This window comes from Grampus griseus (assembly GCF_964374135.1).
Source record: "Grampus griseus genome assembly, chromosome: 2".
Taxonomy (NCBI): Eukaryota; Metazoa; Chordata; class Mammalia; order Artiodactyla; family Delphinidae; genus Grampus; species Grampus griseus.
This window is the reverse complement of record NC_139018.1, coordinates 138056217-138081958: the sequence shown is the minus strand read 5'-3', so window position 1 is coordinate 138081958 and position 25742 is coordinate 138056217. Positions and strand designations below refer to the sequence as shown.

The window sequence follows — 25742 nt, the reverse complement described above, 5'->3', positions numbered from 1 at the left end:
AATTTTTATTCATGTTTTTGCAAGTGTGTCCAGCGGTTGCAGAGACACTGCCATAGGAGATCACTCAGGTGCCGAGGTTACGGCGCCTGGTTCAATTTTTCCTTCGCAGCCCCTGGGCCTCTAGGGCTTCGATCCCCCTCCGGGCAGCAGGGTGCGCTATACCGTCTCTCAGGGCTGGCAGGCCGGGTGCCGCGCTCTCTCCACTTTCCTTCTCGCTGCACCGCACTTCCGGTGGCTAGCGTAAGCGGGAGCCGGCAGCTGCGGGCATCTGGTTCCACAGCATGGCGGGGGCGGGGCTGGGTGAGGCGCGCGCCAAGCAGGCCGGGGAGCCCCTCGCCCCGGCCCTTTGAGCCCGGACCGGACAGGTGAGGACTTCTCCTTCCTTGTTTCAGCCTCCAAACCCGTCAGGCCCTCCCCGAGGCCTCTTCGAGTTACCGCCATGGGGCTGCCCCCTTCCCGCCTGACGCCGAGGCCCTGCGGCCCCCGCCTTCCCTCAGAATTCTCTTCCCATTGAGGCCCCGCCCCGGGCTTTTCTTTCCGGGGGCGCCTTGGGCGTGTGTGCCCGCCCCTGGGTATCCCCTTCCCGTTTAGGAAGCCGTCAGAAGGAATTGAGGGTTACGTGCACCTGCCTGCCCGGGGAAACAGACCTAGCAGGGAGGAAGGTCTTGCTTAGTACCGCACGAGTTAGTGGCCCAGTTCAGTCAGGCTTTTTTCTTTCGTTCCATAGATAACGTACGAACGCATGCAGTGGGGCAGCCCTAGTGCTAGGCTCTCTGAAAACTAAGGTGACTGAAGTAGCCATGGTTACGTCCTGCCTGGAGAGGATAGTTTACAGGGGAGTCGAACATTAAACACCTAACCATGCTGCTGAAAGTACAAATTCAAATTGTGGCAATGGCTATGGAAAAGAACAGAAAAAGTAATGGTAAAGCAGCAAAGATCTCTTTCGGCAAGGGTGTCAGAGCAGACTTCCTGAACGAGAGGACACTTGAGCTGCGGCTTGAGAAGTATGGCAAGGGCCAGAGGAAATATATGCTGGGCAGAGCGAACAGCACCTGTGGATATTTGAGTTGGTAAAGAACGTTCAGGAAAGGAGGCTTTCGATGGGTCAAATGCTGTGATGGGCATACAGGATATAATGTTTGTGTACCGGTCAGGAGTTCACCATCTAGTGCCACAGACATAAGTAAAATGCAGAGATGAAGTTGCAAGCGTGGTAAGTGCTAAGAAGGAGAGGTATGGCTGGTGTATTGGTGTTTTATCTGGTGGGAAAGGTTAAGGAGGACTTCTCTCAGGAAGTGATGATTAGGCTGATAACCTGAAACAGGAGTTAACTCGGCAAAGTGAAGAGAAGAGCTTTTTTTAGATTGAGGTGAAGAGCATGTGCCAAGGTTCAGAGGCAGGAGGTAGGCCACTTGTTGAAGAAATGATTAGAGTGAAATGGGAAAAGATGAGGCTGGAGAGGCAGCACTGAGCCTTTGAGGCATCTGGTTGGCACGGCAAGGATTTTGATCCGTATCATTAAGAGCAATGGAAAGATATTTGTTTTAATCTGTAGGGGAAAGGACGTGATCAAAAAAGCATTTTGAAAAGATTGCTCTGGTAAGTGGATTGGAAGTGGATAGGAGTGGATTTAGGGAGACCACTTAGAAGCGGTTGCAATAACGTAGACATGAAGTTATAAAATTTTGGGTAAGGGTACTGGCAGGTCATGATAGAAGAAGGTGGAGCATTAGAGGACTGTTTAGGGGGTAAAATCTCCAGAGTTTGGTGACTGATCAGGTATGGGGGCTGAGGGAAAGAGGTATCAAGGGAGACTCTCAGCTTTCTGGTTCCTTTTAGCAGGTGAATGGCCATGCCATTTACTGGACTAGGGAAACGGGTAGAGGGCTTCTGGGAAAAATGTAAGTTACTCTAATGTTTTTCATAACTCCCACTCTGACTAGAAGGGACTTTCATGATGTACTTTTTCTGTATGGTTTGAGTTTATGAGCATGTATTTTATAATTGGAATAACAAGTTGAAAAAGACTAAGAATTCCACCATCTCTCTAAAAACCATAATTGTGTGATGTAAAATATGGAGAGGGAGAGAGAGCACACTGAGAGAAGGGTTAGGAAATTAAGTGTGGATTTTCTGTCAAATTTGGAGCTGAAGCCAGCAGGCCTTCACCTCTACCCACCCCACCCCTCTACTCCCTCCACCACAGTACTGGTGGCTTTTCCCTTAAAAAGACAAATTGGAGAATTTAAGATGGGACTGTTCAAAATATATACAGATTTTTTTTAGAATTAAGCATCTGCTTTGCTTAAAATGATCAATGGCTCTAAGTCGAACAGCTAGTTTACTTTATCTGATTCAGTTATATGTGGTTAGTCTGCTAGATGTTGTCTGATGCCTACTTCTTCTTCCATTCATGGGCCTTACCTGCCTATCGCATCCCCTTCTGGTCCCCCTCTCTGACTCCAGCCCGCATCTTAGTTTCGCAGGGTGCTAGTGTCAGAGGTGTCCTGGGCAGGGATTGAGGGAGGCAGTTTTGTACAGTACTTGGTATTTTAAAATGCTTAAACCTTACCAGTATGTTTTTTGGACTGTATCAAAATGGGCACATCAACTATGTCACTGTTAAAAGGAGTAGCCGTGTGAAACTCAGCATTGTGTTTATTGTTCAGAAGTGGAGGATATTGCTCACTGTATCATGCCAAGGTCCTTTGAGAAAACTCATGAGAGAGATTTCTTTTAAAATCCAGTGATGGGTATTGCTGTGCTTCTTCCAAGCAGCTATTAAGTTTTTATCTTCTTGGCAGTGCAAGTTCTATAACTGACTGTATTTTCCTCTGCCTTGTCTGCTGAGAAAGTCAGAGCCAAATTAGAAGCTTGTCCGTTCTGCAGATCCTGATGGCATGAATTTTTGTGTACTTCAGACTTCATTTTATTGTCCTACCTTTGTTTTCCCTTCACAATGATTATTTTCTAATTAAAAAAAAATTCTGAGTAAGCACAAATATTACTTAAAAAACATATGTAATTTTAAAAGAATAACAGTACAATGAATGCTGATTGAAGGAAAAAAATATACACTTAAAAGTGCCAATGTGTCCCTAACTCCCATCCCATTTCTTACTTCCTCAGAGGTAACCACTATTTTGAATTTTATGTTTATGATTCCTTTGCTTTTTGTAATTGTATACCACATATATTTGTATTCTTAAAGTGGAAATTGTTTGAAGCTTATATAAAGGAAATCACATTGTATGTATTCTGTAGCTTGCTTTCTTCATTCAACACTGTGTCTGAGATTCATCTTTGTTGTTATATATAACTGTAGTACATTAATTCATTACTTCATAAGGTTACACTGCTTGGGGAATTGCCTGGCAGTCTAGTGGTTAGGACTCAGCGCTTTCACTGCTGGGGCCTGGGTTCGATCCCTGGGTTCTATCGCTGGTCCGGGAACTAAGATCCTGCAAGCCACGTGGTGTGGCCAAAAAACAAACAAACAAAAACATTAAAAAAAAGAAAAAAGATTCCGCTGTATGAATATGCATGGATGAATTTATCTAGTCTACTGTTGATGGACATTTGGAGTGTTGTCAGTTTTTGCTGTTGCTAACAGTCCTGCTACAGACATCCTTGTATATGTCTCCTGTTACGTATGTGCAGACACTTCTCTACATCAGGATTTCTCCACCTTAGCACTATTGACATTTTGGGCTGGATGTGAGGGACTGTCCTGTTTACTGTAGGATGTTTGGCATCATCCCTGTCTTCTGTTTGATGGACACCCCAAGCACCCCTTCCTCCCTCCCAAGTTATGACAACCAAAAATATCTTCATATATTACAAAATTGCCCCATTTGGGAACCAGTGCTCAAGATCAGGGGTTGACAGACTTTTTCTGCAAAAGACCAGGTAGTTAATATTTCAGGCTTGTGAGCTGTGTGGTCTTTGGTGTTAATAAATGAACTGTGCCTTTGTAGGGCAAAAGCAGCCATAGGCAAGATGTAAATGAGTGCGTATGACTGTGTTCCAATAAAACTTTATTTATAAAAGTAGGCAGGCAGCCTAGACTGGTCTGAGGCTAGTTGTTTGCAGTCTTTTGGTCTAGTCTAGATCAGTAGGAAATATATTTTATATCCTCACCCAGTGCATGTAACTCACATATGTATTGAAAATATGTGATACAGTTTGGTATTTTCTGTTTTATTCCATTTTTTGAAATGTCAATTAGTATATGCACTAGATTGATTTCAAGCCTCCATCAGTGAGTTGTGACTAACAGTTTGAGAAACTTGATTTGCTCAATCATAAGGTATGCACATTTTTAACTTGACTAGGTAGTATATATACTTATATAAGGCATTTCAGATCTCTTTTAGGAGACAGAATATAAACAAATTCCCCATTGTCTGTATGTTTTTATTTCTAAAGTATAGATTGGATAGAGTCACTCCTCTGCTTAAAACCTGTAATAACTTGCATGACGTGGCATACAAAGGATTTTCCAGTCTGTCTGTAATCTGCTTTTCTAGGCTTCTCTTATCACTCTGTGTTTCCTGTGTTCTAACCACTTGGTATTGTGTTTTCCAAATGTGCCATGCTACACTCTTTTTAAGTATATTTTTTAAGCTACCTTCTTTCTGAAATGTTCCTCCTTTATTTTGCCTAGTGAGTTCTTTATCCTTTAAGACCTTTGTCAAATGTTGTTCCATTCATTCATTTAACATATTTGTTAGCATTTACTGTGCCTCAGGCACTGTCCGAGGTGCTGGAGATTCAGCAAGGAATTAGGCAAGGCCCCTGCTGTCCTGTATGGGGGACAAAGATGCTAAAAAGGTAAACAAATGGTTTCAGAAGGTGATAAGGGCTGAAGAAAATAAAACAGTAGGTTGATATGGATGGAAAAAGTCATGACTTTAGGTAAGGTAGTCAGGCAAAAACTCAAGAGTTGCTATTTTGGCTGAGATTTGAATGATGAAACAGACAGCTGTTTCAGCACTTTGAAAATGTTGCTTTGCTTCTTTTTGGTCTCCATAGTTTCTCATGAGACATCCACAGATAAATGAATTGTTGTTCCCTTATAGGTAATGTGTCATTTACGTGGTTGCTTTCAAGATTTTTACTTTGTGTTTTAGTTTTTCACAATTTGACTGTGGTATGCCTGGGCATGGATTTCTTTCTTTCTTTCTTTCTTTTTATTTTAAATAAATTATTTATTATTTATTTTTGGCTGCGTTGGGTCTTCATTGCTGTGCATGGGCTTTCACTAGTTGCGGCGAGCGGGGGCTACTCATCATTGCGGTGCACGAGCTTCTCATTGTGGTGGCTTCTCTTGTTGCGGAGTACGGGCTCTAGGTGCGTGGGCTTCAGTAGTTGTAGCTCGCGGGCTCTAGAGTGCAGGCTCAGTAGCTGTGGCGCACGGGCTTAGTTGCTCCGTGGCATGTGGGGTCTTCCTGGACCAGGGATTGAACCCGTGTCCCCCGCATTCGCAGGTGGGTTCTTAACCACTGTGCCACCAGGGAAGTCCCTGGGCATGGATTTCTTTGGGTTTATCATGTTTGGGGTTCTCTGAACTTCTGATCTCAGGTTTATATATGTGAGGGTTTATTTCTCAGCTCTTAATTCTGTTCATTGGGTATATTTTTCTGCCTTATGCTAGTACCACACTTTTTTGATTACTGTGGCTTTGTAACAGTTTTTGAAATCAGGGAGTCTGAGTCTTCTAACTTTGTTCTTTTACAAAATTGTTTTGACTCTTCACAGTCCCTTGAGATTACATGTAATTTTTAGGATGAATTTTTCTATTTTTGCCAGAAATGATTTTGGGATTTTGATTGGGATTTTGCATTGAGTTTGTAGATTGCTTTGGGTAGGATGGACATCTTAACAGCCCAATAAATATATTTTTTAAATGAATGTACATTGAATGTGGTATTTACACTGAACAAATTTGATGTAGTTCTAAGGTTTGTTCTGTTGAACATTCCCAACAGCTAAGCATGCTTTGAAGGTATTCCTAGGGAATTAGTTCCTTCCCTCAAACCTGTTTCTAGACTCAAAAATGTCCTGACCACTTTCTAACTATAACTTGGGAAGAAGGAATGCTGATCACTGTCATCTTGGGAGCTCCTAGGTCCAGGATATATGGAAGGAAATCTATTTGACTTGTATATACACAGTTGGCCCTTGAACAACGTAGATTTGAATTGTGCAGGTCCACTTACACATGGATTTTTTTCATCAGTGAATACTGCAGTACTAGACATCCCCGGTTGGTTGAATACGTGGATGTGGAGGAACCATGGATAGGAAGGAACAATGTATACTGAGCTGACTATAAGTTATACTTGGATATTCAGCTTCAGGGGATTGGTGTGCCTAACCCTTGCGTTATTCAAAGGTCAAGTGTGTTTGTGTTTTGGTAAATTTTGTTTTATTTTCTTGACTATTTCTTTACTTCTCCCTGCAGAGATGTGATAATGGATCATCATGTTTCCACCATCAAACCTCGAAGAATCCAAAACCAAAATGTCATTCACCGCCTGGAACGCCGGCGGATCAGTTCAGGCAAGGCAGGCACCCACTGGCACCAGGTCCGAGTGTTCCACCAGAATGTCTTCCCCAACTTCACGGTCGTCAATGTTGAAAAGCCCCCTTGTTTCTTGCGTAAATTCTCACCTGATGGACGCTACTTCATTGCTTTCTCTTCAGACCAGACATCTCTCGAAATCTATGAGTACCAGGGCTGCCAGGCAGCTGAGGACCTACTGCAGGGCTATGAGGGGGAAATCCTGTCCAATGGCAATGACCAGCGGTCAGTCAACATCCGTGGCCGGCTCTTCGAACGCTTTTTCGTCCTGCTGCACATTACCAATGTGGCAGCCAATGGCGAGCACCTGAACCGGGAGTGCAGCCTCTTCACTGATGACTGCCGCTGTGTCATCGTGGGCTCAGCTGCCTATCTCCCAGACGAGCCTCACCCTCCTTTTTATGAGGTATATCGGAACAGTGAGTCCGTGACCCCCAACCCCCGGTCCCCCCTGGAGGACTACTCCCTCCATATCATTGACCTTCATACTGGCCGCTTATGTGATACACGTACCTTCAAGTGTGACAAAGTCGTCCTGTCACACAACCAAGGGTTGTACTTGTATAAGAACATCCTGGCCATCTTGTCAGTGCAGCAGCAGACCATCCATGTCTTCCAGGTGACTCCTGAAGGCACTTTCATTGATGTGAGGACCATTGGCCGCTTCTGCTATGAGGATGACCTGCTCACTGTGTCAGCTGTTTTTCCTGAGGTGCAGCGGGACAGTCAGACAGGCATGGCCAATCCTTTCAGGGATCCCTTCATCAACTCCCTGAAACACCGGCTGCTCGTGTACCTTTGGCGCCGGGCAGAGCAGGATGGTAGTGCAATGGCCAAGAGGCGCTTCTTCCAGTATTTTGACCAACTGCGGCAGCTGCGCATGTGGAAAATGCAGCTTCTGGATGAAAACCATCTGTTTATCAAGTATACTAGTGAGGATGTCGTAACCCTGCGGGTCACAGATCCATCACAGGTACAAGGTGCTCTCCTGCCCTTTACCCCTCCAGTCTCCTTGGCACAATGGGAAGGTTTCTCTCTTTGCCTATAGCCAGTCTCTCAGAAATAACACATTTTATGTAATCTTGAATTTTTGCTATCTTCGGGCTCATACTTAAAACAGCTCAACTTTTCTAATCATTTCTCAAAATGATTTTTCTCATTTGGACAAATGGAAGCTATATCGTAAGCCATTGACATGTAGGTAGTCAACTCTGTGATTATTACCCTAATTCTTCTGCAGAGCATTTTCAGTACCCTTGAAATGGAAGCCCATATGCTACAGGGTCAAGGTTTGACTCCTGCCTTGATTTTGTTTAAGATTGTGCTTATTGGTCTGCTTAGTTCTGGCAATGAGAATGAACCCACCATACGAAAAAGAAAATCTTCTAAAAATCTAGTCTTTCTTTCCTACTTAAATGATGTCAGTATACTTCCTCACCAAATCTTCTTTAGATTGTAACAGGTAAGTTCATTTGATGGAATTAAGCATTATGACTGTACTCTGACCTTGCCCATGTGCTGGAACATAGGTTGTGGAGCAGTGAAAAGATCAAAAGGAAGCCAAAAGTTTTGATCTACCAAGTGAATCATCAAGACTGCAGGTTCTGAGGGTTTTTCAGTTTGGGTGAAAGATGTTGGTAGGGGAGAGAGGCATTTCACAAATAGGAATAACGTGGTGTTAAGAGCATGGAAACCTCTAAGACTTTGGGGTTGAAATACCATATTGAAATTCAGGGTAATTTGGGCATTTCCCTTTGAGAAGCTCCTTACTTTAGTGTTGACCAAGTGAGAGACCTACTTTTCTGTACGTTTGTCCCCCCATTCTCCTATTTCCAGAGTGTCTCCTTAGATACTAGTTTGGAAATTTAGAACAGAACAAACCAGTAAACCACGAAGTCAGCTGAGTCTGGTTTCTCTCATTGACTTGCAGCTGATTCTGCCTGTAACAGTTAGAGACTGTATAAAGAATTGTCTCCTAAGACCGTACCAGCCATCCATGGTAAAATGTTTTCTATTATTTTTCTTCTGAATCATACCTTGTATATTCTAAAAAATAAGGGGGGGTGGTGAGTAAAATGGTTAGAGATCATTTTTTTTCTGAATTCTTTCTCTTCTCTATTAATGATGAAGTCACCCATTGAGCCATCATGGGTGAGCCCATCTAGTTCATGTTATGAGTCATGGGAGGTTGTCCGTGAAGCCCTTGACTTCTGTACCCTCCTGTCCTGTATTTCCCAGTCTGGCCTGGTGGGAAGGCTAGTAAATGTTTGTGTAATTCTATATTCACATAATTATGATGGATCCTGGTGAAGCCCTAATATGATCAAAGCGTTGTCCAGGCTTATAGAAAGGACATGTATTTAGGTTTGAGCTATAATTACCTTTTTATTTTGGAGGGAATATGTTGTGTGACTGCTGCATTTGAGATTATCCTTTTTTCCTTTGCTAAAACATGACCTACTTATATCCGGTAGCTACAGTAAGTTGTAGCCAGAAACATTACAAGGGCTCTATGCTTTGCTTACAGAATTTGTAACTTTAAACCCAATCTCTCTGCCCTTGTTGTCCTCCCTCCTCCTTTCCCAGTTTAATTTGATAGGTTCCAATAAGGTTAATAAGTAAAAAGTGCACCTAAACACAAAGCCTTGCTAATATTATGGGTATTATTCTCAGGTTACTCTCCAGCCTCTTTAATTTACAGCCAAATTTAATTTCCAGGTGACCGCAAAAGTCATGTAATATAAGCTTTGGGAGGGACTAATTACTATTAAAACAGGTGGGCCAGATGTCTCCAGAAATTGGTAATGGAGATTTAAATTCAATCATAAGAGGCGGAATACTAATCCTAGTGTTCTGAAAACTTCTAGAGTCCTGTTGGAAGCTTGCAGATTGACTCACACTGCCACATTCACTGTGATAAAAACTAGAGGTACCTGGCACTTCCTTGTTAGGCTGAGCAGAGCACTGGAGGTTTAAAGAAGAGGGCCAGTCACCCAGGGGCTTATTCAGAGAAAGCAGTAACTCTGCCACCTATGGCATTTGAATGGTTTTCAAGTTCCCCCTCTGAAATTAATTGTTACGAATCTCAAATGTTTGTTACAAATGCTCTTGGCTGAAAGAATATTTATGAAGAAAGAAATGGAAAATGCTTTTCTGATTTTTCATGTGTTCAGCAGCAGTCCCCTGCTTGGTTACAACTTGCCTAGGTGGACACAGTGTACTTAAGATGTCTTTCTGCATGTTAGAAATATTAAGAGAGAAAAAGAAATGCCCCTAAATTGAACTTTCAACTGTACGTATACAAGAGAAAATAATTTGCCAACAGGCAGCTCCTGGCTACAAATCACTTTCGCAGCAGGAGGGAAAATTAAATCTGGCATTTTAAAAAAGTGGGTTGGGGAGTAAGTAGGGAATAACACTTGGAAGGCAAAATATTAAATTTTCACACAGCTTGAAATGAAAGATTGAAAACCTTCTTATACATATATGCTGAACAACTCAGTAATTCCAGCAGATACAGTGGGAAATCAGGCAACACTGAGCCCCTTGATTGATCAAGTCCACTGAGGCTTCCTCCTTTTCCAGGACCTCTTGGCACCATGTTTCCACCATAGTGCCGGAGTGGAGGTGTTTGCCTGTTTTACTTGGGCAGCTTGATTTTCAACCAAAAAGATATTTGCTAGGCAAGGCATTATACTCAGCTATTCCTTAGGTCTATCTGTTCTTCCGCAGGCATCTTTCTTCGTGGTGTACAATATGGTGACAACAGAGGTGATCGCTGTGTTTGAGAATACATCAGATGAGCTTTTGGAGCTGTTTGAGAACTTCTGTGATCTCTTCCGTAACGCTACCCTGCATAGTGAAGTCCAGTTTCCCTGCTCAGCTTCCAGCAACAATTTTGCACGGCAGATCCAGCGCCGGTAAGCTGTTCCACTAGGCTTAACAAGCTTAATTTTTCTTCAGAAAATTTGTTGGTGTGAAGTCAACAGTCATTTACTTCAGGAAACCTCATATTCTTTCTGCCCACCTAGGCTTGGGTCAGTCTGCCTGTCATAACCCATTGTGTCATCCTAAACTTCTCTTTTCTCTTTCTTAGCACCTGAGGAATTACTTGTGTGTTGTCCATGATTCCTCCTAGACTGTATGTTAGCTGCAGAAAGATAGAGACCCTGTCTTTGTTTAGTTCATTGCTATATCTTCAGTGGTGCACTGTCAAGCACTTAAATATTTTTTGAATGAATGACTAAGGACATAATTTTATAACTTTTGGTTAAACATGTGTGTTGAACACGTGCATTTATCTCTGTTCCATCCCCAAACCCCACTAAAATGACAATAAAGGAAGAAGAGGGACTTCCCCGGTGGTTCAGTGGTAAAGAATCCGCCTTGCAATGCAGGGGACGCAGGGTCCATCCCTGGTCGAGGAACTAAGATCCCACATGCCACAGGGCAGCTAAGCCCATGTGCCACAACTACTGAGCTCACGCGCCTCAACTAGAGCCCGCGTGCTGCAAAACTACAGAGCCCATGCGCTCTGGAACCCATGCGTCACAAGTACAGAGTCTATGTTCCCTGGAGCCTGCGCTGCACAACTAGAGAAGAGAAAACCCGCATGCCACAACTAGAGAGAAGCCTGCGCGCTGCAACTAAAGATCCTGCACGCCTCAGCGAAGATCCCATATGCTGCAGCTAAGACCCGACACAGCCAAAAGTAAATAAAATAAATAAATAAATAATAAATAAATCTTAAAAAAAAAGAAGAGGTATAAAGCTACAAGAACAAAGAGAATGGGGAGGAGATATCAAGAGAGTTTTAGAAGCTGAAGAGCCAATGGATGAGTGATAACTAACTTGACATATCTCAGAGGACAAAAACTTAAAGACTGTAGAGCTTAGGGACTTCCCTGGTGGTCCAGTGGGTAAGACTCCATCCTCCCAATGCAGGGGGCCTAGGTTCGATCCCTGGTCGGGGAACTAGATCTTGCATACATGCCACAACTAAGAGTTCGTGTGACACAACTAAGAAGTCTGTGTGCCACAACTAGGAAGCCCTCATGCCACAACTAAGAGTACATTGCTGTACCTAAACAATCCCGCATGCTGCAACTAAGACCCAGAGCAGCCAAAATTAAAAAAAAAAAAAAAAAAGCAGAGTTTATCCATCAAGAAATAAGTTGCCCTGCACCAGAGAGCTCTGGAAAAGTTCAAGAAATTGGAGGCCCTACATACCTCTGGAGGATTGGATGACTTTTTTTTTTTTTCCGGCCATGCCACGTGGATTGTGGGATCTTAGTTCCCCAACCAGGGATCAAACCCGTGTCCCCTGCAGTGGAAGCTCGGAGTCCTAACCCACTGGACCACCAGGGAGGTCCCTGGATGACATTCTTAAAAGGAGCAATCAGATGCTCTAGCTCCTTTCTTTAAGCCTACACTGCCAAATGACTGTCTCTTCCCCACCTCATCAAAAGGCTAGAGGTTTATTCTCTGGAGAAATTGCACCGTGCAGGCTCTGGTTTCATGTTCATGAGGCATGGCTGAGAGTAGGGATGAGACATGTCATGCTTAAAACAAGAATTAAGTGAAAATTGTCATACTGTTGGGGAAGACTCCTATCCCTCTTATCAGTTATGGCATCCAAGCTTATACTCCCCAGGCAGGAGATTAGAGATAAATTCCTCAGGGAAACTGACCAACCCGAAGAAGAGACACTTGGAGGCCCCTCTTAAAACACCTAGGTCACCCTAAATTGATACCCACCTGTTATGAACCAGAGCTGCTCATAATTATCTGAATACGTTATTGTGAAATGACTAGTTATTTTGGACCAAGGACTCAATTCTACTCTAGTCAGTCAGTGCCTGGTCACATTGCACATACCTAAATTGCTTCCCCAACCTTAGCCAGTAATGGAGAATATCTGCTTTAGGTTCCAATATAGATCAGACCAGAGTGAGTGGATGAATCAGAATAAGCGTTACTGCCACTGGGAAAAACAAGCAAAGCAGACACCTAATTCAGTGGCATTGTATTTATACAGAATGACAGTAATTGATTAAAAATAGGTGGATATTGATTTTCAGACAACTAAACATGCCTTTTTTCCTCTGGTTCACACAAATTTTCTGCCTTACTAGCATCTCTATTCAGTATAGAAGGATTTTTGGGAGCAGAACATGGATCAGATCTTGCTTTTTTCATTTTGAAATGAATTGTTGTCTTTTAAAATTAACTTTAAAATTAAGCAGATTATTATCGACTAGTAACAAAAACTGGGTACACTCAGTTAAAACATCAAAGAAGTCACTAGAAGGTAAGCTCCATGAGGGCAGGGATTTTTGTCTGTTATATACACTGCCATATCCACAGCACCTAGGCCGGTGTCTTTCATGTGGGAGGAGCATGTTAGATATTTGTTGAATGAATAATGTCATCAGGAATTAGAGGAAGCTATGTTTTCTGAAAATTTATTTCACAATGTACCTATAATTAAGTGAAATTGTAGGAAGCTCTGGAAGAGAAAACAAAAGGTTGAAGAGAAAGGTGGCATTCTAGCTTTGTTATCTTCAAAATTTTGCTTCATACCAGCAAAGATTTTGAAAAACCATAGATACCCTCATGCATCAACTATTAAGTTAATCTTTAAACTTTTTACTGTTAAATTTAAATAGTTGCAAAGGATGCAATTTTCAATGTATTAAACATTGACATTTTTTAAAAAAGCATTACAAGATATAATTGGCATATAACATTGGCTAAGTTGAAGGTAGCCAATGTTATATGCCATTTTAAATATATCCAAGGGAATCTAATACCATAGTAATTTAGTATTCTATTTCACATAAAAAGTACAGAACAAGTATAGACTTCCCTGGTGGTCCAGTGGTTAAGACTCTGTGCTCCCACTGCAAAGGGCGGGGGTTAGATCTCTGGTCAGGGAACTAAGATCCCGCATGCCGCATGGCGCGGCCAAAAGAAGAAAAAAAACATACAGAGCAAGTTATTCCTGTACTGTTTGAAATTTTATATTTCTTTTTCTTTTCAAATTCATATGTCTGTTCTATCTCCCCCAGAGAATTGTGTCCTAATAACATTTTATTAATCATCTTATCATACTTTGCTGCATTGAAAATATAGTGTACATATAAATCAAAATTATTTTTTATTTCTTGTGAACACATGGATTTGAATGCTCAATTTTACAGTTTTCAATAAACTTTTGGTAAAAATAAATGAAAATGGATTCTATTTTAGGTTAGAATAAATGTTTAAGAAAAAATGGACATCAGGGATCATGAGTCACTTAAAGCCTTTATCTTAAAAGATAGAGACCAAATAAAACAAACAGTATAAAAAATAAAGAAACAACATGGTAGTCACTGAAATAATTTAAACTATAAAAACAGGAACATTCCTAGAACAGTAATGCTAAGTGAGATGCTTTAGAAATTTAAACTTTGTTAGATATAGTTTAGGAACTCTCCAAGAAAGTAGAATACAAAGATGAGTAGGAAAATGGGAGAGAGGTGATAAAAATTTAGAGGATTTTCTCAGGAGGTCCAATATCTGGCTAATTTCAGAAGGAGCAGTAGAAAAATGAAGGGGAGGAAATAATGTAAACAGTTTTCTTTTTCCTTTTTTTAAAATCTATCTATCTATCTATCTATCTATCTATCTATCTATCTATCTATATATATTTTTTGGCCATACGTGGGCCTCTCACTGCCGCGGCCTCTCCTGCTGCAGAGCACAGGCTCTGGACGCGCAGGCTCAGCGGCCATGGCTCACGGGCCCAGCCGCTCCGCAGCATGTGGGATCTTCCCGGACCAGGGCATGAACCCGTGTCCCCTGCATCGGCAGGTGGACTCTCAACCACTGCGCCACCAGGGAAGCCCGCTAATCTATATATTTTTATTTTTGGCTGTGTTGGGTCTTCTCTGCTGTGTGTGAGCTTTCTCTAGTTGCAGCGAGTGGTGGCTACTCTTCATTGTAGTGCGAGGGCTTCTCATTGCGGTGGCTTCTCTTGTTGCAGAGCACAGGCTCCAGTCGGGTGGGCTCAGTAATTGTGGCTTGCAGGCTCAGTAGCTGTGGCGCATGGGCTTAGTTGGTCCACGGCATGTGGGATCTTCCGGGACCAGGGATTGAACCCATGTCCCCTGCATTGGCAGGCAGATTCTTAACCACTGCGCCACCAGGGAAGACCCTAAACAGTTTTCTAGTACTGAAAAATATACATTTCCATGGGCATTCCCTGGTGGCCTAGTGGTTAGGATTCCAGGCTTTCACTGCTGTGGCCCAGGTTCAATCCTTAGTTGGAGAACTGAGGTCCTGCAAGATGTGCGAATACACACATACACACACACACACACACACACACACACTCTCTCTCTCTCTCTCTCTCTTCCAGATTGGCAAGGACCATCCAGTGGTGTGCTGGAGCTGGCTCATTCTGGCTTGTGAGAGCCAACTGTTAAAGTTTCAGGAGTTTCTGCAAGCTGTTAAACACAGCCATTATTAAAAATTAATTATTTTGGGGCTTCCCTGGTGGCACAGTGGTTGAGAGTCCGCCTGCTGATGCAGGGGATACGGGTTCATGCCCCGGTCTGGGAGGATCCCACATGCCGCGGAGTGGCTAGGCCCGTGAGCCATGGCTGCTGAGCCTGTGCGTCCGGAGCCTGTGCTCCGCAACGGGAGAGGCCACAGCAGTGAGAGGCCCACGTACCGCAAAAAAAAAAAAAAAAAAAATTATTTTCTAATTATTAATTCATAATTGTTTTACTGTCATACTCTTGAGGTTATTTGTATCTATTTTATCTGGTAAAAATATTATATAGTGATGTGCTACTGCTCATCTCTTGACAACTCTGCATTCAGTGATGTCACTTTGGTACCTTGAAATTGACCACAGCAGGAGGATTTACACCACAGAAATTGGCAGGCACTGCAAATCATGGCTTTTTTCCCTTCAGAGAAATAATTATTAAACTTATTAGCACATCACGGCTCCATCAAGTAACCAGTACAGTCAATAAATAAAAAACCCATACTGAGGCATATCATCATGAAATTTTAGAACACTGGGGATAAAGAGAAAATTATAAAAACTTTCAGAAAGATCACATACATTTTATATATAAAAAATTAAGTCATTAGGGCTTCCCTGGTGGTGCAGTGGTTGAGAGTCCGCCTGCCGATGCAGGGGACACGGGTTCGTGCCCCAGTCCGGGAGGATCCCGCGTGCCACGGCGCGGCTGGGCCCGTGGGCCATGGCCGCTGGGCCTGCGCGTCCGGAGCCTGTGCTCCGCAACGGGAGAGGCTGCAACAGTGAGAGGCCCGCGTACTGCAAAAAGAAAAAAAAATAATAATAAAGAACTGATGACTCAAAAAAAAAAATAAGCTTTAAGAAAAAAATTAAGTCATTAATGGTATCAGTCTTAATAATAATACTGAAAGCTTGAAGCCAATACAATTATATATCCTCAGAATTCTGTGAAAAAAATGATTTCCAAACTACAATTCTACATCCAAATAATAGGGTGTAACAAAGACATTTTCAGACACGTAAGGTCTCAAAAAATTACCTTGCATGTTCCTTTTCTATGGAAGCCTCTGGAATATGTATTTTTCCTAGTAAACCATAAAAGAATGGTACAGGGAATAGAGTCTTAACAGTGGAGAGAAGCACAGAGAATTCTGAGGATGATGGTAAAGGGAAGTTCCAGGATGACAGGCCACCAGTCGGACTAGGTGGAAGCAGGAACGGGGAGGTTTCCAAGAGGAATGTATCCAATAAAATGTTAAAATTATTAGAATATCTGATGGGTTTGAGGGTATTAGGAAGAGATTGTCAGTTCTGTTCTAGTGGGGTTGTTAGCATAGGCCTCACCGACAGGGTGATATTTGAGTAAAGCTTTTGAAGGAGGTCAGGGAGAAAGCCATGTGGATATCAGGGGGAAGAATATACCAAGCAAAGGGAATATTAAATCTAAATGTCCAGAGGTGGATCTCATGCGTTTGAGGAACACCAGGGAGGTCAGGGTGGCCAGGCTGGAGTAAGCAAGAGGCAGAGTAGTTAGAGATGTGGTCTGAGACAGGACCAGACACATAAGACCATTCTAAGGCTTTGGCTTTAAGTGTAGATGAGATTTTGTAGTGTTTGAGCAGAGGAGTGACGTGGTCTCACATGTGTTTTAACAGGATCACTCTGGCTGCTGTTTTGGAGCGGCTAGGCCCGTGAGCCACGGCCGCTGAGCCTGCGCGTCTGGAGCCTGTGCTCCGCAACGGGAGAGGCCACAACAGTGAGAGGCCCGCGTACCGCAAAATAAATAAATAAGAATAGACCATAGGGGGATAGGGTAGAAGTTAGTAGACCATTACAATGATCCAATAAATAAAATTGCTACCTTTTGTTTCCTGACACTAGGATTTAAGTTCTTTTGTGCTCATTTATAGTATCCTAAGCACCTAGAAGAGTGCCTTGCCCATTCTAGGCTATCAGTAATAATTTGTTGGTTGAATAATGGTGGCTTGGATCAGGGTGATAACATTGGGGGTGGTAAGTAATTGTATTCTCAATGTATTTTGAAGATAGAGCCCAGAAGATTAGCGGAGGATGGGATATGGGCTGTGAAAGAGCAAAGTCAAAGATGATTTTAACATTTTTGGCCCAGTCAACTTGTTAAGAGAGTGTTACCATTAAACTCTGATGGTGAAGCTTGTGGGTGGAGCAGGTTTAGGCGAGAAGATCAGAAGTTCTGTAAGTGGAGAGGTCTAGTAGTTTCTCTGAGGAAGGAGTGTAAGATCCTCCTGACAGGTCAAGTACAGTAAGGACTGATAATCAGCGATTAGAGTCATCAACATGGAGATCACTGGAGACATTGATGAGAGTCGTTTCAGTGAGATGGTGGGCGTGAAAGCCTCTTTGGGGTGGGTTTAAGAAAGAATGGGAGGAGAAGAGACAGTAGGAAAAAGTGCTTTGAGGAGTTTTACTGTAAAGGAGAGCTGAAAAATGGTGCATTAGCTGGAGGGGCAAGTGGTGTTAAGTTTCTGCTTTTATTGATATTATTTTTTAAATGGGAGGGGAAAATGGCATGTTTGTTTGCAGATGGGACTGATCTGTACATAGGAGGAAACTGATGGGTTAGGAAAAGTTGGGGTGGGGGCAGAATTGGTTAAGTATATGAGGTCAGAGGATAGAACCTAGTGCCCAAGTGGATGGATTAGCCTTCTAGGGCAGCACATACAGTTAAATAGGTACAGATGTCCTAATGGGAGCTTTAAAAAGTTTTCTTCTCATTTCTTCTACTTGTCAGTTACAAAGAAGGCAGTGCCATTACGTGAGGATGAACATGGAGGAGGGGGATGAAATAATCTTCTAAGAGAGTAGGAGACTTGCTGGACTGTGGGAATGCAGCATGAGTGTCCTGCAGCATTAAGGGCCCACGTGAGTTTATGGATATAAATTTTGTGATTTTAATGATTGTGAAATTTAAGCTGGCTAAGGAAGGAAAAGAGGTCATGATGAAGGCGTAGGATGGCAAAAAGTTGGTAGAGTCAATGGAATTTAGGTCCCATTGGGTCTGAAGGATGTTGAAGCTGGGATGAGTAGAGGGAGTTAGCTGGAAAAGTAGGAGAGAAGATAGTTGGAGTCTGTGGTGCTGCACCCTGTTACAGGGGGGTGCAGTCATTGGTAAGAGTGAGATTGAGGATATGACCATTGGAACGAGTGGCTGAGGCAGAAAGGAAGTCCAGGACCTAGGAAGCCGTGGTGTTGGAAGGATCATCTGTGAGAATTGAAATCGTGAATTAAGAGAGGCGTAGTTGGACAGTGACAGTGAGCTAGGAGTTAATCAGGTGAAGACATCAGAGGGATGACTGCTTCATCTTTTTTTTTTTTTTTTTTGCGGTACACGGGCCTCTCACTGTTGTGGCCTCTCCCATTGTGGAGCACAGGCTCCAGACGCACAGGCTCAGCGGCCATGGCTCATGGGCCCAGCCACTCCGCGGCATGTGGGATCTTCCCGGACCGGGGCAAGAACCCGTGTCCCCTGCATCGGCAGGCGGACTCTCAACCACTGTGCCACCAGGGAAGCCCACTGCTTCATCTTTTAGTTGTTGGGGAGCCTGGAGAGTAGAGGTGGTGGGTGCTCCCGGGGAATAGGAGCTGCTTCAGCCCGTGGATTGTCACGGAGGCTTTGATTTGTGGTTATCATGAAGCTGTGCGCCAGCCCCATCATTCGAATCCAACTTTTGAAGCCAGTGAGTCAGGCAGTATTGGAGTACTAGATCTTCACTGACAAAGGGCTGGAAACCAAAGAGCCCAGGATCTTTGATATCAGCTCAAATGAAAGGGAAAGAAATAAGTTTTGTGTGGCCCAGGGTTTAATTTTATGATTTACACTGAGGCTGTGAAAATTACTGTCAAGAGAAATAATGGAAGAGCAGTGTTAACACTAGGCTTTCTTTTGGGGGAACTGAGAAGTGTTAATGTCCATCTAGCACTGCAGGCTAGCAGTGAAAACAAATCAAAACCCATCTAATCAATCTTTATGGTCTCATCAAAGTTACGAACATTCAAGTTTGTTTGTTTATTTATTTATTTATCGTTTGCTGCATTGGGTCTTTGTTGCTGCGCGTGGGCTTTCTCTAGTTGCGGCGATCAGGGGCTACTCTTCGTTGCAGTGCATGGGCTTCTCATTGCAGTGGCTTCTCTTGTTGCGGAGCACGGGCTCTAGGCACGCGGGCTTCAGTAGTTGTGGCATGTGGGTTCAGTAGTTGTGGCTCGTGGGCTCTAGAGCGCAGGCTCGGTAGTTGTGGCGCATAGGCTTAGTTGCTCTGCAACATGCGGGATCTTCCCAGACCAGGGCTCGAAACCGTGTCCCCTGAATTGGCAGGCGGATTCCTGCACCACCAAGGAAGTCCTGAACATTCAAGTTTTTTATTCCATTAGTTTCAGGGATGAGATGTTATATCGTATATTCTCCCCTGGACTAAAAAAATTATTTTCCCCTTGATTGTTAAACTATATGATATGCTTCAATATAGAGAATAAAAGAAAAATCAAGCTGATAAACAGTTGACATATTTTCTAAGGAACTATAGGAAAGTGAAAAAGAAGGTTAAAAAAAATCTAAAATGTCATTACACAAACACAACTATTACCATTTTGATGTATTTCCACCAGTTTTTTTTTTTAAGGCATAAATTTGTGTGTGTGGTTTTTTTTGTTTTTTGTTTTTTGTTTTTTGCGGTATACGGGCCTCTCACTGTTGTGGCCTCTCCCGTTGCGGAGCACAGGCTCCGGACGCGCAGGCTCAGCGGCCATGGCTCACGGGCCTAACCGCTCTGCGGCATGTGGGATCTTCCTGGACCGGGGCATGAACCCGTATCCCTTGCATCGGCAGTCGGACTCTCAACCACTGCGCCACCAGGGAAGCCCCTGTGTGTGTTTTTGATCATACTATATATACAGATTGTAGCCTACTTCTTTTACTTACCATTATGATAAACAGTTCCTCTTTTACCATATAATTTTTGAAAATTATGGTTTTCTATTATTAGGTTTTTAATTTTTCTCTCAATTTTTCATTGTCATAAACAGTGCTATATTGAACGTGCACAGGGATTTTTCTTCCTTAGGGCAAATTTCCAGAAGAATAGAAATACTTGGTCAAAGGGTATTAAATTTAGTATTCATTATAATTGTGAGAAATAACTGCTCTATTGTTATTATTAATGATAAGTCAGATAGGTGATTCTGTATCCATGTTACTGTTCTTCTAGATACTGGAGTTTTGGCAGAAGTATAAGTAGCAAGCTCCCAAACTTTATTTAAACAAAGAATGAGTAATTTGTCAAAAGGTTTGATGTAAGTTGGCTTATAACTGATCCCAAGAAGAGTCAGAGGCTGTGTCTGTTCAGGATTTTCTGCTCTGTGTAACTCATTTTTAATGTAGTCTAAGGCTGCTATTTGGAGGAAATAAGTTTGAGTAGAAATATTTGTCATAGATTAGTCATACTGTTGTTAACTTTTGTAGAATATTTGCTAACTTTTCTAAAGTAACTTAATGTTCCCAATTTCTCATTCTATTTTTGCTTTTTGAGAATATTTGTAGCTAGGCAGATTTGTGATGTGTCAGAATTCAATATCTAGATTTTGTTTTCAGAATGAGTTGTTTTTAGACATATGTTTGTCAATTTAAAACCCAGTGCAGTTTGTGTGCCACTAACATAGCCTTCCTCACTGGTGCTTTATTTTAGGTTTAAAGACACTATTGTAAATGCCAAGTATGGAGGGCACACGGAGGCAGTACGCCGGCTGCTGGGTCAGCTCCCCATCAGCGCCCAGTCTTACAGTGGTAGCCCCTACCTTGATTTGTCTCTCTTCAGCTACGATGACAAGTGGGTGTCAGTCATGGAGCGGCCCAAGACTTGTGGAGATCACCCTATCAGGTACACCATCCCTGCTTCAGCTGCTCACTGCCTGAGGAGGTGGTCTGCTTTCTCTTTCTCTACTTCTTAAACATCTTCACTGTGACTCTGTCCACTTGTACTCATGGGTTGAATTCAGAGGGTAGGCTATTTCTATAATGTGGTGGGTACTTTGATCATTCAGGCACTAATCTCATAAATTAATTAGTTCTGCTCTTTGCTTCTCATCAAAACATCAAATTCAGATAAGTGTTGTTCCCTTTTCAGGGTATCCAGAGAAGGAAACCATACTTTTCAATTTAATAATCTAATACCATTTCTTAATAGTGTTTATAATTGAGACTTAAATTTTATCCAGCTCAAATTATTTTATCCTCTCATGTTACCTAATAGAAACGATAGCAGAGACGGTTTGGGAAACAGGCAGGTTTTGGAGAAACTCATGCTTCCTCACTTGGAAGAATTTTGGAATGCAGATCACTGTATTATTGCTAGAACCTTGAAACTAATCTCCTGTAAGCAATGCCTTCCTCACGTATGTCCAATTCACAGACCCGCTTGTCTGTGCTGGGAGCTTGGGTGGTTCTGTGCGCTATAATAGGTACTAGGGAGAGGAACTGGCACCACTGCCACTAGTGGGGTCATTTCAAGGGAGGTGTGTTCCTGGAGCCCTGAGCTGGATTTTGGAAGGTCTTTTTCACATAGAAATAGTGGTAGATAGTATTTCATAATCCAGCTTCATTGTGTATTAAATAGGCTTGTGTGACATACTCTGAACACTTAATCACCATTTGTAATATTTCCTTTGAGAAATTGCAGTCAGGTTCCAAAAGCCAATTAAAAAAATTTTTTATTATGGAAATTTTTTTTTTTTTGTGGTACGCGGGCCTCTCACTATTGTGGCCTCTCCCGTTGTGGAGCACAGGCTCCGAACGTGCAGACTCAGTGGCCATGGCTCACGGGCCCAGCCGCTCCACGGCATGTGGGATCTTCCTGGACCGGGGCACAAACCCGTGTCCCCTGAATCGGCAGGCAGACTCTCAACCACTGCGCCACAGGGAAGCCCTATGGAAATTTTTAAACATATTAAAGTAGAAGAGTATAATGAACCTCCCTGTACCCATCACCCTGCTTCAACAGTTATCACTTCATGGTCAGTGTTGTTTCATCTCTTTCCACCACCACTTCTCCCCTCCCAACTGCCACCCTGGACCATCACATCCCAGGTGTCATAGCATTTCACTTGTAAATATTTCAGTATGAATTTCTAAAAGGTAAGGACTTAAAAACATACAACCTTAATACCATTATTCCATCTTATGAAAATTAACAAAAATATATTAAGATCATCGATATCTGGTGAGTTTTCACATTTCCCTATTGTCTTGTGCATAGTCTTTTTACAGTTTGTTCCAGTCCAGATCTAAACAAGGTGTGTATGTTATATTTGGTTGCTATCCTCTTAAGTCTTTTTTATTCTATGAGTTCTGTTTCCCTCTTACTTTCTTTGCAGTGAAATAGTTGAAGAAACCAGGTTGTTCGTCCGGTAGTATTCACCACATTCTAGATTTTGCTCATTGCATCTCTGGCGTATTTACTGCCTTTCTCATTCCCCCATATTTCCTGTAAACTGGTAGTTAGATTTAGGAGCTCAAACAGCTCACTTTAAATTATAAGCCCTTTGTGTGCTGGGGACTATGTGGGTAAGGTGAATGTTTTTTTCTCACACGAAAGCAGATAATAGGCCTCATTTGATATTGTCACGAAGCACGAGATACATTTCTCTCCTTTTTTACTTCCCTGTCTTTCTGATTTGAAAAGATTAAACAAATCTGGAAATGCCATTGACCCTGACTTAAAAGATTTTTCTTGTAATTCTTTATTTTTAATTTAAAATGAGAAATGTAGGGATATAAAAGTCATTTGTAGAGGTAATGCCATTACTCTAACACTTATTGTATATTCCATTCTAGTCTTTGCCAGTATGCATGTTTACGTTTACACAGTTGTAATCATGGTTGGCATAATACTTTGTAGCCTGCTTTTATTTAATAAACATTTTTCCATATTGTTACATAGTCCTCACAGTTACAGTCCTAATGGTGGCATATTATTCCATCAAGTAGGTGTACCATAATTGATTTAACTATTCCCCTATTACTGAGCATTATTCTCTCTGCATTTTTACATTAGAGCTAATGCTGTAGTAGGCATCTTTATTCATGTCACTATTTACTGCATTTAAATTAAATTCTGAGGATACAGGTTCTTAGAAATGGGATTGTTGAGTCAAGGGGTATGAATATCTTTACGTCTAGTATATATTTGCTTCCCAAAAGGGAAATTATAGAGCTCTTTATTTCAGAGCTCTTTATTTTCTAGAACTTCCCCCAGTTCAGCCCCAACGCTGCTGATCATCTCTAGTTCCCAAGTTCACAGGGCACTTATTTTGCATGTGGGAAAAAGGCATTTATTTAAGTATTGGGATGGATGGAAGCATCTTTATTCTTACTGTGTTAGATGAAAAAGTAAAAACTACTTAGTATTTTGTATTTGTGTGTGAAAAAGAAGAACCTTCTAAAGGAATTTATTCTTAAAAGTGAAAAACGCAAATATAGGCCTAGACCTGCACTGTTCTATAGTAGCTACTAACCTCATGTAGCTGTTGAGCACTGACATCACTAACATGTGACTAGTCCAAGTTGAGATGTGCTCAAGTGTCAACACACATCAGATTTCAAAGGCTTAGTACAATAAAAAATTTTTTTTAGTATCTTTTATATTGATTATAGGTTAAAATGATAATATTTTAGATACCAATATTGGGTTAAATAAAATATTATTAAAATTAATTTCACCTTTTACTTTGTTTAATGTGGCTACCTGAAAATTTAAAATAATGTATGTGGCTCACATTTCATTTCCAGTCCTGGCCTAGGCAATCTTGGGCAGGTAGCTACTGGAAAAGGGGAGGCTGTAACTAAGGGTCATCTTGGGAAAGAGAAATGACCCAGTGACTCAGGACAGCACAGGGAAGTTCATTATCACCCTGCCCGTAAAATGAGCTGATCAGACAAAGGTGATTTTGCAGTTCCAATAACCTGGGGCTGCTGTTAGAGGAGATGTCATCAGTGAGGTTAAATAACGAGTTGGCACATTTTCCTGCTGTTCAGGTTTCAAGACGGTGGTCAGTATCTGTCCCATCCTCTCCTTCTCTCTTGTTCTGTTTAGGTTCTATGCCCGGGACTCTGGTCTGCTCAAGTTTGAGATTCAGGCAGGCTTACTGGGCCGTCCCATCAACCACACGGTGCGACGCCTTGTTGCCTTCACCTTCCACCCTTTCGAGCCTTTTGCTATCTCTGTGCAGAGGACTAACGCTGAGTATGTTGTCAACTTCCATATGCGACACTGCTGCACGTAGGTGCCTCACCAGAGTGGGTCATCCGGTCTTCCAAGACTCTGCCTCCTTCATATCTCAGTGGACTGTAAAGCAGAAGCTCCTGACTCTCAGCCTTGTCGGTTCCAGACTGTATACCTCAGATGGGGAGAGCCAGGTGGCTCAGCCTGACGGAATTTTTTTGTCATACACAGTACAACTACCGATCGACTTAAAGTCCTCTTACCTTTTCCCTGTGGGAATGCCCAGCATTAATTAAGTCCGTTTAAGTTTTTTTTATTTTGCATTTTATTGCTATGAAGATGAGAGCATTACACCTCTGCCTCCTTCATGTCACTTCTTTGGCATTATGGTATGCAGCCTGAAGCAGGTAAATCTTGTTTACTTATGAGAAGTGTGTACATCTTTCCACTTAGCCAATAGCAGGGCTGTCTTTATAAGAAAAAAAAAAATAAAGCCTTGGTATTTTCTTACTTAAATATATCCTGTTTAATGACTGCCTTATGTTCTGATCTCACCAAATGTTTTTCAAATACATGAGTTCCAGGAAGGACTGTGAAAGGGACTAGAGGCCATAGATCCAGCAGCTGCTCTTGGGAGGACTAAGTGATGTGTGCTAGCGTGGAAGACAGCTATCTGCCGGGATTGTTTCCTTCCCTCGGGTGTTCTGGTAATTGTTACAGCTGGAGGAACTGGGCATAATTGCACATCCTCGTGTGGAAGCACGCTCCCATCTGCACCATCTGCGTTGTGCAGGTGGAAGAGTGAGCGGTTCTCACTGCCACAGCAGAAACAAACACTGTGCAGCACTTACTGTAATTTGGGTAGTGGGAGCTGGCAAGCTCCAGGTGTCCCTAAAGAGATCAGACAGGTTGTTCCTGGATGGCTGAGCCATCACTGCTCTCCTACAAACACCTGCCAGCCACCAGTCAGCATCCTTCTGTCACTTTCTCAGCCTCCTCCACAGGGCTTGTCAGGATGTTTATGTTTCATCTTCATACTGTGCCCACCATTTATGTAGTAAGCTTGTTTAGTAGCCTTTGACTTTGAAGGTAGCTTTCAGAGCAGGCTGAGAAAGGAGCCGTGGATGCAGACAGCTGGATCCTATATCCCTCTACCGTCTAGGTCCTGACTTCCCTTGGGAACATAATAAATGTGATATGAGATGCTGAGCCCCACCAAAACCAGTTCAGCTTATTTCATAATCTTCAACTTCGAACAGCTAAATTAATTCTCATTCAGCATTCAACATAAGATTTGAGCACCTACTGTGTGTCAGGTAGATGCTGTGCCAAGATGTTGAGGGTGAGGAGAGAAATAGGCAAATAG

The 25742-nt window shown here is 42.4% G+C and overlaps 1 protein-coding gene across 1 annotated transcript; it reads left to right on the top strand.

Moving 5' to 3' along the window:
• The first annotated feature begins 241 nt into the window (after positions 1 to 241).
• DET1 (DET1 partner of COP1 E3 ubiquitin ligase) lies at positions 242 to 24886 on the top strand. The gene is made up of 5 exons (XM_082649586.1): positions 242 to 365; positions 6470 to 7562; positions 10322 to 10509; positions 20846 to 21037; positions 24248 to 24886. The coding sequence occupies exons 2-5, from the start codon at positions 6480 to 6482 to the stop codon at positions 24435 to 24437; spliced, it is 1653 nt and encodes a 550-aa protein (XP_082505712.1). The 5' UTR covers positions 242 to 365; positions 6470 to 6479; the 3' UTR covers positions 24438 to 24886.
• The last annotated feature ends 856 nt before the right edge of the window (positions 24887 to 25742 follow it).